The sequence below is a fragment of the Argopecten irradians genome, chromosome 3 (assembly GCF_041381155.1).
Source record: "Argopecten irradians isolate NY chromosome 3, Ai_NY, whole genome shotgun sequence".
Taxonomy (NCBI): domain Eukaryota; kingdom Metazoa; phylum Mollusca; class Bivalvia; order Pectinida; family Pectinidae; genus Argopecten; species Argopecten irradians.
Genome location: NC_091136.1, coordinates 45,112,094 through 45,129,785, shown reverse-complemented (window position 1 = coordinate 45,129,785; position 17,692 = coordinate 45,112,094). Strand labels below are relative to the sequence as shown.

Genomic DNA, 17,692 nt, shown 5'->3' with positions numbered 1-17,692 from the left:
TTCATAATTTCTACCGCTCAGAACATCCGCAAGGGAATTAACTCAAAGAGCAAAAACACAGGGACCTGGGAATCCCGACTAATCTTGTATCGTTCAAGAACAAACAATGAATAAACAAAATTCTTCGTAGACATATATAGGCCTACTATCCATAGTGAATAAAATACAGAGTTTTAAATCGCATAGACTACTGTCTAAGTCTCTGTATGATATATACACAAAACAAGACATTAATGAAACCTTCTCTGTTTTTTTTATAATTAAAGGCTTTCTTTTCATTGGCATTTCTCATTATAATGATAAAAATAGATTTTTATTTGAGTGACTTTTTTTCAATTTACACCTCAATCTAATGAACCGCGGATACCACGCGGTCGTGAAAGAGATGTCAATACGCGCGTACGAGTCATTGAAGTTCCATGGGGTAAGATCTAGATGATTTTTGCTATCCACGAATGTTTAGGACTATAATTCGTTGTTTAATGATGTCCATCCACGAAAGATTCTATCCGCGAAATATCTAGTGGGACTTGAACCACAAAAGAAAGCTATATCGAAATTTCTTAGTTATTTACGTGAATCATCTTCTGGGACAAACATAATAAACCATCAGAAGGAATAAGCTATAAATTCCGTTTTTAGACATGGCCATGTATACAATTTTAGAATCAGTAGATTTAGAACGGCAATCACACTTTTGATTAAAAATAGCATGTCAATTTTATTTAGAAAACTAATACTATATTCCCTTCACTAATTTTCATTTTGACAAAGTCAAGCGTGATGCTATCTGTTCTTTCATCAATTCTCCAGTATTACGACTTTCAAACTTGTGAATACAATAAAATTGTTCCCAATGATTAAATTATTTCGGTTGTACTTATTGTCTAGTTATATATAGTTATTTGTTTACCGCCTACTTCTTCTTTATGGTTATTTCCTCTGTGAATACATGATTCTGTTGCTCTTTTTTCGTTCTACGTATACCTGATTGTAGAGTAAGTAATCGGCCCTTAATGAGGAATTAAAAGGTCAAATAGATCATTGTGATGCATAATAATGCATTTTGAACCATTTCTGATGGTAATTAGTAGCTAGAAATCAGTGAATCGAAAAAGTAATGGAATAAGGAACTGGGAACTAGGAATAAACTTCACGGAGGTGAATAAAATATATACTCACTTACCAGTATACATGTATAATTTAGTCATGTGTAACATGTATATGTGATCTTAACACGTAGGTAAAACTTATAATATAGCTCTATTGTTTTATCCCGAAGAGATGTAGTGGTCACGCATGACTTCGTGTTATTTTACCTTTATATACAATATACCTGCAGGCATCAAGTCACGTGGTTTCAACAGGTTTAACCATCTCTATGTATTAAGGTGTATGTTGCCTGCTGAATACGGTATAGCTTCATAACCCTGGCTACTGTTGTCCAGCTTGATCATAACTTTCCACTTTAATATCGTGACGGAATAAGCATGGGTGTGTTCGGGGCTGGTAGTATGCCCTTTATAGCTGGCGTAGCCCTTTTAGGGAGTGCGATTCTCCATATTATTGCTTTTATAGCCCCTAACTGGGCAGATGACGGAACTCATTCCTTAGGGCTGTGGAGGTATGGGAAATGTAGGGATCCCGATTACCATAACTGCTACAAACACGACCATGTGGATACACAATTACATGGTAAGTCAGTTTTAATTAACTTAAGTTCATTATTTTTTTCCAGTAACAGTAAGATCAGAATAACGGTGGCATCTAGTGAGTTGAAACACAGGGATCTGAGAATTAGTTACAGGTTATATAATCATGGATCCACTAGAGTGCCCTAAGACCATTTTTAGACGTTTTAGAGGTCTAGATTAAAAAAACGATAAAAATCATTCTCTACATGGTACCAAGGACGTATATGAGACTTATAAATCCTTGATGGTACTATATACGAGAAGGGTGGCAAGACTTAGGCTCCGAATTTCTAACCCGCCTACCTTTAACGGCTATAAAAACACATTTCTAGTACATCGACATAAAAACGGTTACTATCGTTGGAAAGAGCGATAATTTTCCTTTCGAAATCATCCTACATATATATACACAGTGCCGTCATTAAGACGATATAAGCCCCATTATGACAAACACCTTGAACGGCGGCTAATTAATATTCACGGTGGCCGATCCGGATAAAATATGCATGAGCCAGGCTCATTTTGTCCTGAGAATAAGACCATTGCCATAACTGTCCTCAATGTATAAACTTCAATTTACGAGTGACTTATCTATTTCCTTCGGGTAAATAATTCCGCCCTCCAACAACAATGAGAAACTGAAATTGAATTCAGCCTTGTCTGCATAAGGTTTTCGTTTGATTACCACCTCTGTGGCCTTTCATTCCGTGTATATATCTGGATCTGGATTACCTGCCATCTCAGTAAACAGGACACCTTAATTATAAACTTCGATCACAGGTGTTTGGCTCTGTGATACGGATACATCTATATGATAAAAGTACATTGGTTTACATGAAATATGGCCATGATTGATGGAAATAAGATGGACATGTCGTCTGCTGCAATGAAACGAACTCGATACACACTGCCCAGTAGATATGCTGCATATGTTTTAATGGACTTCGAGTTAAATTTAATGCTAACTCTATATAATCTATGCCATGTCTTGTGCCAAAACATTGAGTTTGTTATTCCTTCTTGGTTAAGTGACAAACAAAGTAAATATTTGTTCGAAGGAAACTGACCGTGGATAATTGCCAGTGAGTAACCATGCACTGGAATTTAGATAAATTCCTAGTGTAGAGCTACATTTACTTTTAAAATTCTAAAATCAATGATGTCCTAATGCCCATTCATTTGTATATAGGAAACTGGTTTTGGCACAATAAAATGTAGACTGTGTCTTGACCTGTTTAAATGTTCCGTTGCTGAGCACTAACTTCGAGAGTGGGGATGTTGGTAATTTCTGACACGACTAAAATTATTCAGCTTTATAGTTCCCAAGCGCGTCAATAGGAAAGCTTGAAAGGGATTAACATATTGAACTGCCAACACAATTCTCTAACGAGGATCGGTTTTTGTCCTGCTGCGCCTGGCACTCGACATTTTACCATGACTCAATTCAATTCAATAGGAAAAGTCGTTACAGCTCTATTCGGATATATATATAGAAGCATCCATCGGAAGTAAGATATATATATAAATATATACATGTATGTATATATCCACACACATCACCAACAAAAAGTCAATTAACTCGGGGATCTAGATTAGAATTATTACAAATGAAAGTGACTTTATTGCATCTGATCGTTTTTTGGTGGTTTTTTTTTTCGTTTGTGTGGTTCACAACTTACATAATAATATTAAAGATATTTGCTGTTATACGCGAACGTCACATACCTGTGGGTTTAATGGGCGTTGTCGTGACGACATATGCGGGTGAAACAGGTTTAACAGTGAAAGGCTAGCTAGTTACACCTTACACATATATATCCAACACATGTTTATTTCAAATGGGTGTTCCTTTCATTCATATATTTGACTGTCGATTTCTGGTGTCGCCTTACACCCACGAAAAGTGTCGATCTGACTCAATGAACATTGACACGTATCCAGGGAGTGTAAGTTAAACCCAATAACATACACAATATTACATGAACAATCAATCTATTTAATCACTTTAAGTACAACAAACATAGGGGAGCCTTTCCCCAGACGAAATGAGCGGTGACAACCTATTTATTACGTTTGGATTTAATCAACTGGAGATAAAAAAATAAACATGTTTCCAATTATTGTCAAAAAGCCTTTGTGCCATATTTTTGTCTCATGACGGCCAGTAAATATCCAACACGGCACCAATTAGGTGTAATCCTAATAACTTCGGCGCATAACGAAAGACTTGACGTTTCAACCATAAAGTATTGCTATATGTGCGCATGTAAGTAAACGTATAATTAATCTAGAAATCAGTCCATCGATATTACTTACAGATGTATAAAGAGGACAATTGACAAAAACGTGTACCTATAGGCCCAAAGATAACTTCTAACCAAACGATATCAATAAGTCACTATAAAAATAAGTCACCAGATGCTTTTAGCGCTAATTTATATATATTAAGATTATTGAAATTTGGTTTTATCGCAGCTAGTCAACTCTCATTTTCTGTATTAAAGTGTACACGGAACGGAAAAATAATATTTAGATGTGTTATTCTCTTTGATCTCCTGACAAGAATGTTGGAAACCGCATCAAAATCGGCCGCTTCCGTACCTAGATACCGCCCTCCGAAGTGCTCGATTTTTACCTGTATATCGACTGCTGATCGGGGAAAACCGGATGTGACGTCACGGGGACAACGGCAGTGAGGTGTTTGGTAGTGGGGTTATAGCACAAAGGTGGACATATATGCATTCCTGAAATGGCGTTACGAGAATTTTACAAATATATATTGCAACTGAAATCAGGCTAAACATAAGTAGATTAGCGGAAACATGTATAAGTTATATATGTTTCTGGTAAAATCCAGGTGTACCTTGTGTACAAACTTTTAACTAGAAATCTTATCTCTATGGTGGCTGATTACGGCCATCTCATGTTGTTGTGTTGTCGCCTTGTCGTGTTGGCTCGACAAGGCGACAACACGACAGAGGCGACAACACAACAACACGAGATGGCCGTAATCAGCCCAATAATCAAACAGCCACTAAATTACAAAACCTCTATCGGGAGCAAAATTTAAAGGTTTCTTAAAAACTTAAATAACAAAAGAAAATATATATCGATGGCTTAAGATGAGGTTACAACACGAAACATATGCAAGAGATTTCCTGTCTTATGTACGATAACAGTGGAGATTCATTTCGCTGTTTTGCCGTCTGGCGCAGTGATAGTCAACTACCGCGCGGCATTTAGGACGACGGCGGGAAACATTAAAACGACCCGCGTTATGAAAATATAACATTTTATTTATTCTAATTAAACAGTTCTGAAGGTGATGATAAGTGTGCTAGTAAACGTATAGTTTATAAATCCTCCGACTCTGCAAAATTATTGATCTCGTTTTACATTCCTATTTCAAAAATTAAAAGCCGTTTCGGAAAGGTAGTGGCCCTTTAAAGTTTAAAAATATGAAAAATAATTAATTGCATCCCGAAAAAATTCCGTGGCACTATATCCTATATGGAATGAAGTACTGATTGCGCATGAACCAAAGGCGAAATAAATTATTACATAATATTTGTTGTGTTAATCAGGCATATATATACACGATTTAACACCAATTATTGTTCAAATAATGAATATCATTTATGCTCTGTCGGCGGTGGAGCATCTTTAACAATCTTCAACAGTACATTTTTGGTCATATAGATTATCATGATTGGTATTAAAGATGCTCCACCGCCGAAAGAGCATAAATGATATTTATCATTTGAACAATAATTGGTGTTTAATCGTGTATATATATGCCTAATTAACACAAAAACTAACATAAAATAATTTATTTCGCCTTTGGTGCATCCGCAATCATTACTTCATTCTATATAAGATACAGTGCCTCGGAATTTTTTCGGGATGCAAACTAATTATTTTCATATTTTTAACTTTAAGTAAAATTAAAAGCTCAAACTTTTCAATGGTGGTAATGGTTGTAAAGTAAGTAACTTTTTTAACTGAAGAAAAATACAAAATCGTCTGCTCCTGTTTTTTGATAGTGTAAAAATACCATTTGTCAGCGATGGAGCATCTTTAAATAATGATCGATATTGACCAAAATTCACAAAGAAATATCCGAAAATCTAGCAACTATCAGAAATATCAAAATTCTGATATTGTGCATTATATTTGCATTGTTCTTTCTCGACATGCCATTTGTAAATAATTTTGTAGTTTCTGTTATTAAAATACATATACATGTAACCAGAAACATAGATACAAGACAAATGTATGCATGAGTCTTTCTGAAATATATACATCTAGTGATTGATACCCTTGTTATATGTTAGGACGGTATATTTTACTGTAAACCAATGATTTGTAAGTGTAAACAAATATGACATTATACAACAATTACATGATGGTCCATCGCTAGCTTACCTGTAATCTTACTTTTCACATCTGACGAGAGCTAATCAACAAAGCGTGACAGGTCACTTAACATCTTTCTTACGTAATCTGGTTAGCCCCCTCATTAGTCTCGGTTGACCACGCGTAATTAGTTACTGCAGTATACCGGTATAGAGATTTACACAGCACGACATTGGCAATTCGGAAGTATTTTGAGTTTGATACTAGATATTTGGATTAGACATAGACATCTTCAGTCTCATTTTTTTCGTCTGACCCGTGTATGATTTATTTTTCAATTGAAGACACTAATGATTGAACTTGAGCAAAATATCAAGAAGTCGTCGGATGTACTGTATTATATGAAAGCTGAATGTATTTCGTCAAAAAACAAATGAATCTATTTCAGTTATAACGCAATTAGTAGATGCATTTACATATATGCAAAAAAATCTTTTTAGAATCATACCTTAATTCGTATTGACAGGTCTAGGTTATATTAAAAAGTCAGAAATTGAAAGCGAGTTTGACCAGTAGACATTCAACGACACGAGACGGGTTTTGGATAACATAATCAAGAATCCTTGGTATAATAATGATGTATATGTGGTTCCAACCACCGCAGATATACAACGTACGTTGATAATTATGTACTTTTTATTGTCTATCATTATGCAGTAATCGCGCAGAGATGTTCATTTATCTACGAGAGGTACATCAATATATGCATGGTATTTAAATCAATATTTTCAAGCGTATTTCAAACTCATATCTGTGATTGAGGATAATATTAATTATGTATCGGACATGTACACAGGTATTTGTGTATTTAAAATCGATATTTACCAACAGATAGTTTATATTTGATGGCAGACACCGAAAATCGCCACTCTATCTTATGCGAGTAGAGTAGGGCCCGTTGTCCTCGTCACGTCAGAGGTCCCGAATCGGGGTCAATGGCTTGGGCTTCAGGTGTGTTCTAGAGAAAAGTCGGATTATCTCCAATACCGTAACCATACGTAACTGCTATGAAGCTCGCACTTTCTCCATTCTAAATTTTATCCAATAACGCATTTATCAAGCCTTATATACCAAACCATTCCGTGTACACTTTAACCCCAAACGGGTGTTCTTGCAACAATAGCCCAATGAGACAATCATTGTGCATAGTCTGACAATACATCTAATTAGGTCTTGACATGTAGCCTGTTGTGGCAACAAACATACTTCAAAGCTTTTGATCTAGGTGTTAATTTTATACCTGTAACCCGACAGCAGGAAGGGGTTGAGTGCTTTCCTCGACAGGTCACAAGACACTAATTTTAATGTGAATGCAAAAGAAAATATAATCTACTGCAGCTCAAGGCTAAACCTGGACATGCCACAAGACCTTAGGGCGCGCGCATTCTTAAATATTACTTGTGTATCTCCCCACATGTAATCCTACATGTTGTACAGGCCAAGGGAAGTTGGTCATCATACTCTATAGAGAGCTCTATCGAATCATCACCCAAGCGTACACTCCGACTTCTACGTACGTCTCATTAAGTCTAAGGAATGTCAGTCAGGTATGAAATCGTTAGATTTATACGCGTGTGATACGATCTGTACAATAATGCTACAGGCCTAATGTAATCACAGGGAATCTATCGGTTACAGCACTCAATCAGATTTCTACATGTATATTATGTTTATCGTATTACTGACAGTAACAACAGATAACAACAGACTTCACTAGTGTTTCTTTGAATTTGTTATCATATGTGTATTGAATTCTTTGAAAAACTTCCACTCTTCCGGGAATTCCATCAAAGACACATCCTCGATATTCATTGTTATAATATCCACCCCTGGAATTTGTCACAGTAGCTAGATGTATCAAAATAATCGAATTTATGTATAGCGGTACATTATTTACGTACGTTATTGTCAAGGGAAGTCTATGAAGGCTTGTGATTGGTCAGTTTTTTCTCCTGAACTGCCTTCAATTTTACTATGAGATAGTCCAGGGGTGGATAAAACGACAGTGATAGTATTAATCCTGAAACATGAACTATCAAGGATGGCAAAGACCTTGACCTTCAATAGCTCCAACGTACCCCAAGTGTCGCTGTTTCCCACAGAAAACCTACATCATTATAATAACTCCAATATAGTACACATACATTTGTTGATAATGACCCAAATGGTCAGAGCACTGGACCATAGCCTCCGTGACTTCAGTCATCGTCCTCCCTGTGTCTCAGCCGAAAATATTGAAAAAACACACAATACAATAAAACTAAAATTTAATGAATGGACAACACAGATAAAAATCCGTTACAAATTCTAGTGTAAAAGAATTCAATGAAGCACGATGGTCGGACAATTAATTCTTCACTGCAACGTTAGTTGATATCGCAATAACCTGTAAGATTATTTTTTTGATTTAAACATAGTTTATTTGTAAATTCATACACAAAAAGGATTGGGCACAAGTTCACAAAATTATATTAAGCCCGCTCCAATTATTATCTATTATATACAACAACAAACGGGTGACCTTAACTATATACAAATATATATACAGAGAGAGAGAGAGAGAGAGAGAGAGAGAGAGAGAGAGAGAAAGAGAGAGAGAGAGAGAGAGAGAGAGAGAAAGAGAGAGAGAGAGGGGGGGGGGAAAGACTTATTAGCATATATAACATGTATATATATATATTTAATAAAGTAGATGGTCCATCCCGGCTAAGGTGACAATTACCGGTGTTAAACTATTCCACTGTTCTATCTAATGTCTATCACATACCGTGCCTGTAAGATGTTAGTTGATATGCGTCAATAGCCTGTATGATGATCGTTTTGCGTGTAAATTTTCAAAACAACATTGTATACTCTATCAGCGCTAACAATGATACGAAGCTTGTTGTAACACATGGATCTGAGAATAAGTTACAGTTTAAATTATATGGTGTTATATCACCCGCGTAGAATAAATAATAACCGAGGCCTCGGTCATTATTTTAAATCCTACAAGGGTGATAAAACACTATGTGAACCGAAACAAAGGTTCTTAATTTTTATATAAGATATGCCGTTTCTTTAAAAAAAAATCAAAAACAATCTCTCATGTGTATATTAATTACAAGAAAAGCATTGGTCAAAACACGCCACCCTGAAGAATGCAGCGGTGATCGCAAAGGAATATCAAATTTATGTTTCTAAAAATAGAATCACCGAGTTGTAGTTGTTATGATAGTAAGTCAGAAGCGGATTAGCCTGATTAGTTACGTCTAATTCTCTGAGAAATTAGGATATGTTGAAATAAACGTAGCCTATAACCACTATCCCTTGTGATATATGAACAAGGCTTCTTTCACTTACTTGGGAAGTTATTACAAATTATAGAATGAATATACGTACCGGTACGAATTGGTGCCTATGTGTCGTAATGGAGCACTGCCTCATAAAATCACTCTAGCACAATTTTCTGTAATTTGTTATAATTTTCTAATTATTTGAAGATATAAATGCATTTATATATCATTTTTGTCCAAAACAAACATTCTTAATATTTACTTCACCTCTCGTAAGACGTCAAATCCATAATTTGTAGACTTGCCGTATAATTTTCCTTCGAAAAAGGTCATTATATTTTATATGTGAAAAAAATGTCTCGCTGTGAATTTGATATTTTATACGGTTTAGTTTTATTGTCCATTAGGTAAGTGATATAAAATAAGTACGATAATATGCATATAGACGTTTTATAGTGATTTGCACAATCATTTCGTTGCTCCATTAGTAGAAATATACGGAAGTGATAAATTAAGTGGCGGCCGCCAGATAATTATTTGGCGGCCGCCATATAATTATATGGCGGCCGCCAAATAAAACATTTTCGTTATCCTGAAAAATATTGTCGTACGTGAGCCTATATACGCTTCCGTAGAAATAGGCACCAATTAAAGCTCTAAAGACGACACAATTATTTGTATAAATTTTTTTTTGAGCTAAACTATTGCACCTATGTAAAGTAATGCGTATGGAGGTTGATTTTTCGGATTCACTATCCTTTGTCGAGTTTACATGTAACTTTCTAGGTCTAAATTCTCTAAAGATATTATAAATTCCAGGAATCAGACACACAGACCAAATGTTTGCATGCTTTAATTTAATTACCCAGGGTTCGGAAAATTGGATTACTTTCTTATTTTTATACGAAAATAGATTTCTACTATTTTTTATTTTTCAATACCCGTCGTCTTTAGAAGTAGGGACGTTTATTTACATAGCCGCTCTTTCAGCCAGCGTACAAAATACAAGTTCCATATATGTCTGTGTAAAAAAGCAAACCGAACTCACTCTTAAATAAAACAACATCAAAAGTATGGTAATCGAACAAGAACAGCTTGACTTCCTTAGAAATAATCGAGGGTATCCATATATCTAGTTTATGTAAACGGGTAGACAGAATGTATTTTTACAGAAAAAAATAACCCCGCTGTCTGTTAACGTGACACCGAATACCAATGAAAGTGATATTAACATGCGATGTCATTTTCCAAATGGAAGGTTTTCTCATGTCACTGAAACTGCAGATCTGAAAAATATTTTCTTAAAGGGTTTACGCATGCATGAAGATTGAAGAATGTGTGTTGTTACATCATGTAAGAAAAGAAAAGCATTTAAATACAGTTTCACTGACTCTTAAGAAATTGTTGGTTTATATCTTTAACTGAAACTTTCTTTGACTAAAATTTCATGAAATAAATTGATTTTTGTTATCATCTAAAAACAATCCGTCAAATATGACCACGGGGATATGAAATTAGGTACAGTAATATTAATATATAATATGCATATAGACGTTTTATAGTGATTTGCACAATCATTTCGTTGCTCCATTAGTAGAAATATACGGAAGTGATAAATTAAGTGGCGGCCGCCAGATAATTATTTGGCGGCCGCCATATAATTATATGGCGGCCGCCAAATAAAACATTTTCGTTATCCTGAAAAATATTGTCGTACGTGAGCCTAATACGCTTCCGTAGAAATAGGCACCAATTAAAGCTCTAAAGACGACACAATTATTTGTATAATTTTTTTTGAGCTAAACTATTGCACCTATGTAAAGTAATGCGTATGGAGGTTGATTTTTCGGATTCACTATCCTTTGTCGAGTTTACATGTAACTTTCTAGGTCTAAATTCTCTAAAGATATTATAAATTCCAGGAATCAGACACACAGACCAAATGTTTGCATGCTTTAATTTAATTACCCAGGGTTCGGAAAATTGGATTACTTTCTTATTTTTATACGAAAATAGATTTCTACTATTTTTTATTTTTCAATACCCGTCGTCTTTAGAAGTAGGGACGTTTATTTACATAGCCGCTCTTTCAGCCAGCGTACAAAATACAAGTTCCATATATGTCTGTGTAAAAAAGCAAACCGAACTCACTCTTAAATAAAACAACATCAAAAGTATGGTAATCGAACAGAACAGCTTGACTTCCTTAGAAATAATCGAGGGTATCCATATATCTAGTTTATGTAAACGGGTAGACAGAATGTATTTTTACAGAAAAAAATAACCCCGCTGTCTGTTAACGTGACACCGAATACCAATGAAAGTGATATTAACATGCGATGTCATTTTCCAAATGGAAGGTTTTCTCATGTCACTGAAACTGCAGATCTGAAAAAATATTTTCTTAAAGGGTTTACGCATGCATGAAGATTGAAGAATGTGTGTTGTTACATCATGTAAGAAAAGAAAAGCATTTAAATACAGTTTCACTGACTCTTAAGAAATTGTTGGTTTATATCTTTAACTGAAACTTTCTTTGACTAAAATTTCATGAAATAAATTGATTTTTGTTATCATCTAAAAACAATCCGTCAAACATGATACAAGTACCACGGGGATATGAAAATTAGTTACAGTAAATAATATATTTAGACCCACCAAACTGCACAAAGACCATTTTAGACATCTAAAAACAATCCGTCAAACATGATGCAAGTACCACGGGGATATGAAAATTAGTTACAGTAAATAATATATTTAGACCCACCAAACTGCACAAAGACCATTTTAGACGATTTAGGGTTTTACATAAATGATGTTATCTCTTTTGTTTGGTCAAACATATATAACAATATCGTAACTAATTCTCAGATCCCTGTGCGCAGTTGCGCCAGGTGTAAACACAGGGACCTAAGAATTAGTTACAGTTTATATAATTTGTATAATTATGGATCCACCAGACCGCCAATTGACCATTTTTAGGTGTATTAGCGGTCCCTAAAGTGGTCAATGGGCACTTTGGTGGGTCCATAATTATATAAACTGTAACTAATTCTCAGATCCCTACCGGTCTGAAACCAGAGTACCTATGGCAGCAAGTCATCACCTCAGTGTCTTTTTCATTGTAAAGTCACAGTAATCTACAAGTAATAATTTGTAATTTTAAAGCCAACATAACATTTAATTACTTTTACAGACTGGTTCCAGGTGGTGCGAGCCCTGGGATGTGTGGGTATTATCGGGCTAGCCTTGCCTCTCGTTATACTACCAGTTTACATGTATATCGCCCTCGGCATGTACTACCGACGAATGATGGGCTTCATGGCATTCTGTAGCATCCTCTCTAGTAAGTAATCCCTCCTTCTTTTGACAGTAGGTGGTATCGTAAAACTTATAAATCTAAGTCTCACTATATCATAAATCCTCGCTCGTGCATTATAAATATGTTGTCAAACTTTAGCCTTCCTTTTGATATATCGTCTAAATCGTCTCGTGATATCGTCAAACATTCCATTTTGATGTATCGTCAAATTTGTCCTTGATTTTCGGCAAGCTTTCACTCCGATTTATCGCCAGATTTTCCCCATGATATGTAAAGGTTAGATAATATTTAGACAAATTTTCGTGATTTTATCTACGGCAAATGATACAGTGTAACTTGTCAAACTGTTGGATACAGAGTCGTTAGCATACAACATCTGCATAATAATTTCGAATTACAGAACAGTGGCGTAGGAAGATGAAACGTTATAGGTGGGCAAAGGATCTCAATATTTCGTAACATATCTCCCCCGCCATTCGCCAGCCCCGCACCCACAGGATATATGCGTGATATACATTTTTCGTATATCATTACATATAATCCCTGTACACATCTATAGACAGTGGCGACGTAAACAGAAAATTAATGAATACGCAAATTAGCGTGCGAGGTTGGGGTCCCTGGAAAAATATTTCGATTTAGAATGATAGAAATGAGTTTTACGATGCATTTTGTTGCAATTACGAGCGCCGCAGGCGCGAGAATTGTTTGAATGGGGGTCCAGGGGTCTCCCCCGGGAAAAATATTACTATTTAGAGTGGCTGAGGTGAGTTTTACGATATGTTTTGATGAATTTGCGAGCACTGAAGGCGTGAGATTTTGTTGTTTGGGGTCCGGGGGTTCCCCCCCCCCCCCCGAGAAAAAATATTACGATTTGGAATGCCTTAGATGAGTTTTACAATGTATTTTGATAGTTTTAAAGCGTTCTTAACACGGTGATTTTTCGATTTAAAGTTACCTGCATTTAGAATGATAATTGTGAGTTTCGTCATACCATTATACAACCCAGCACGATCTGAACATACCGGATTCACACCATCGGCACATTATTTTGTAATTCAAAATAATAATGAATGGATTGTCTTGCTAAGACATATAAACAAATTTTTAAGAAACATTTTTTGAAATAATATAATTCCTTGATGGACATTCTTAGTTTAGTTCGTGTGTATCGAATTTTCATTATTAATGATTTGAACATTACGTTCTTGAACGTTTTAGGTAACGCGCCGCGCAGCGAAAATTTTTCTAAAATGAAGTACAAAAATGTGTAGGAGGACCCCTTTTTCTTTCAAATGTGTATTTTTAGAACATTTCACTCGGCGAAAATGGGGGGGGGGTCAAAAAGACATGTTTGCCCCCCCCCCCTGGGGAACGGTGGGCAATCCCCCCCCCCCCCGCGTTCCTACGCCCCTGAAGAATGCGGATACATTTAGAACTATATTGCTTATTTCTTTGAACATGAATGTAGTATAGGGATTCGGATAGGATAAATAATTACTATAAGTGTCATTTTGTCTATAGCCTCACCAAACAGGACCTGTATAGTAAAAATACCCGCCCTCCCCTGACCTACCTTAGGACAACAAAACAACCTGTAGTCCCTGACCATCCATTATAATATCAGTTACAAGAATGATCTTACCCTTCCCAGGGAAAGATCGACGACCTCTGACCCATAAAAACTACAACAGTGATCTATATATTGATGTTAGGTTCTGTGGATATACGCAGAAATTTAAGTAAAATAATACTATTCAAATCTCTGGTATAAGCAATATTTTATGGCCATCTCTATAACATTAAACTTTAGTAATCCGTGTTGTCGAAGATACTAGCCTTTATATTTCCCGCGCCTTTAGATGAGCAACTAGCCAAGTGTTTTCTGTACGATACTCTCCTGGAAGGGAGGGATATCAGATGAGATACATTCCGCCGTAAAGTTCGTAAGATGCAGTTGTAGAGACTCGAATTTATATGGAATGTAATTAAGTGTTCATGGGGCGAATATTTTCCCTCTTTGATATAACTTTACTGAATCTTCAACCTACAACATTTATAACTTTATGAATACGCAACGAACCGAGATTTAATGGAACGATAAATATACATGTGTCACTATAAAAAATAATGCTATAAAAGTGATACATCTAGTGATGAGTCTTACGTCACTGATCAGTGGACATGTATGGGCAACGTATGCCTACACAGTCGATATGAGTTCACATCCACGCATATTGATAAGTACCGTGTATGATAAAATCGGAAATACAACAAGGAGTTTGAAGTTAATTACATAACTTTACAACGTAATGCAATGAAAAATATTTCCATGTATGTTTCAAACTGATAACGAGTTCGTGTAAGAGAAATGAGGGAGGAAAGTTTTAATATGTCCAGTATTTAATTTTATTAACAAACATACAATGTATTGAATGTTCTTTGTGAAGATTATGAAGAACTGGAGGCAAGGAATATAATTATTTACTACATGTATAATGATACAATTGAAATCTAACAATCTATAAACACGTTTATCAAATTCATTCATGGAAAAGTTACCAATGACAATATTTGTCTTCCTGTACACTTACTGTTGATAATTCTATAAAAGTCACTTCATATTTTTCACACAAGATAATCACACGTAACAGTCACGAATTCTCTCGATCAGTTTTTCGTTTTCGTATTTTCAAAAGAAAAACTAAAAGCATATGATAATATCGACAAAGTAATAGTTTCCCGCTATTTGTTACTTTTCAGCGCTATGTATTGCTGGTGGAGTAGTGATATTCGTGGTAGGCGCCACAGCCAATAGCTGGTCATTGGAATGGTGTTTCATTGTCGATATCATCGCTGCTCTCTCCTCTTTCATCGGATTCGTCGTTTTTCTGGCAGTGCTCCTGACGAAACGACCGTCTGGTCTGAAACCAACGTACTATCCCAGTACCATACACGTGGACCCAGACAAGCCCAAACTCTATCTGGTACAAGCCGAGCCATACTGAAGTGATATTGAAGTATTGTGTCACACCAAGATTTAAACATGTTATATTACAATGTATATGGTACAGACGAAATGTTGTGATATTGTAAAAATGATACATGTTGGATATTACCTGACTGCGTGAACAAGACGGGGACAATTTAGTTTTAATTTACACTGGCACGCAAATTATCCCCAAAGCATACAGTAATATGTACAAATACTAGTCTTCTACATCGGGTATAGATCACAGGGACTTGTAACGTAGGTTGTGAGAAAGTCTGCTGTGAATACATGTGTACTATATAAAAGGACCTTTTATATAGTATATAGTACACATGTATTCACAGCAGACTTTCTCACAACCTACGTTACAAGTCACATGTGTACTATATACTATATAAAAGGACCTTTTATATAGTATATAGTACACATGTATTCACAGCAGACTTTCTCACAACCTACGTTACAAGTCCCTGTGGTATAGATATTATATTTCTACTAATAATCACGAAAGATTTAACCTTTACAGAGATTTAAATATTATTAAATATTATATATAAATCTCTGACCTTTATCATAAAATATGTCGCAAAAGCTTGCCATGTTTAGTGACCTTTACACCGGTAGATGTATTCCGTATGTTGAAGTGAGTCGATCTTGAGTATTTCGCATGTGGGAGTGAGTCGATCTGGAGTATCTCGTATGTTGTGTGGGTGTGAGTCGATCTGGAGTATCTCGTATGTTGTGTGGGTGTGAGTCGATCTGAATATCCTTTGGAATAACACGGACGGCGTCTTCCATTTCATTTCAATGAGCATTACAGTCAAATCTGTTTTAGCGACCATCTGTGTATAGCAACCACCTGTGTATACCTGTATATAATGACCACCTGTGTATAATGACCACCTGTGTATACCTGTTTAAAGCGACCACCTGCTTAATAAAACATTGACAATATATGGAGGACAAAATGCCAAGGAAATACAACTTTCTAAAGTTAACCATATCAGGAGAGTATATGTTGCACTTTTTGATGTTGACGTTTACATGTACACATTTTATTGAATCAAACAAAAAGTTATCTGCCTCATAGGGATAATTAGATCTACATCATTTTGACATAATATATTTAAACAATTGTCCCCTTCTTCCAAAACACTTTTTCTACATTATGTACTTATAGCAATATGGAACCCAGGAGCTGTGCTCTGTCCGAGTATACAGTTTTAATTATACCATGATGAACTCCATCCTGAATACCCCAGGAGTTACTTAATCCCTGGAGTATGAAGATGAATGAACTCTGGATTAAACAATACAATGCGTAATTGTGATTGAACACATGACAACACATTTTTACATGGAGGAATATTACCTGTATCACTGCAATTTAAAAGATATACATTGTTTTTTTCATTATCATCTTGCCACAGCTGAAAATAATACATAGCTTTTTATTATATTTTATACATAATTGCATTTTATTAAATATATAATTCTTCGTTGTTTTGTTTTATTTTTTGATTCCCACGTAAAAGCCTTTGTAGTATTTGGCATCCTGAACTATCAGAATTTTCATTCCATCAGTAATGACAGAGAGAAACAAGGGGAAGTAACTCTAGTAGATAAGACTGAGTAATGGTTCACATGACTAGGTTACAGTGTACTCTGTTGAACACTACTTTGGTAGACTTCATAATGCTCACGACTCATTCAAATTACAAAACGCAACCTTTGGCTAATTTTTGTAAATAAAATTACTGTTGTTGCATTGTTAAATACATTTTTGTCCCAACAGAATGAAGATTGTATGCCATATCTATAAAAGAGGAATTATTTGGTGGGGGGGGGGGGATTTTTTATTACTTTAATTTTGCTTTCATTATTGTAACTCTCCAGGAATATTTATACACACAAAAATATTTTAACAAATTTCACTAGAGATGCACAGTTTGAAAATCAGGCGCGGATCCAAGGGGGGGCGGACCCGGCGTAC

The 17,692-nt window shown here is 35.5% G+C and overlaps 1 protein-coding gene across 1 annotated transcript; it reads left to right on the top strand.

Moving 5' to 3' along the window:
- Positions 1 to 1,363: 1,363 nt before the first annotated feature.
- Positions 1,364 to 17,197, top strand: LOC138318760 (uncharacterized). The gene is made up of 3 exons (XM_069261437.1): positions 1,364 to 1,695; positions 12,582 to 12,731; positions 15,471 to 17,197. Exons 1-3 carry the CDS (start codon positions 1,491 to 1,493, stop codon positions 15,713 to 15,715), a joined length of 600 nt encoding a protein of 199 aa, XP_069117538.1. The 5' UTR covers positions 1,364 to 1,490; the 3' UTR covers positions 15,716 to 17,197.
- Positions 17,198 to 17,692: the final 495 nt, after the last annotated feature.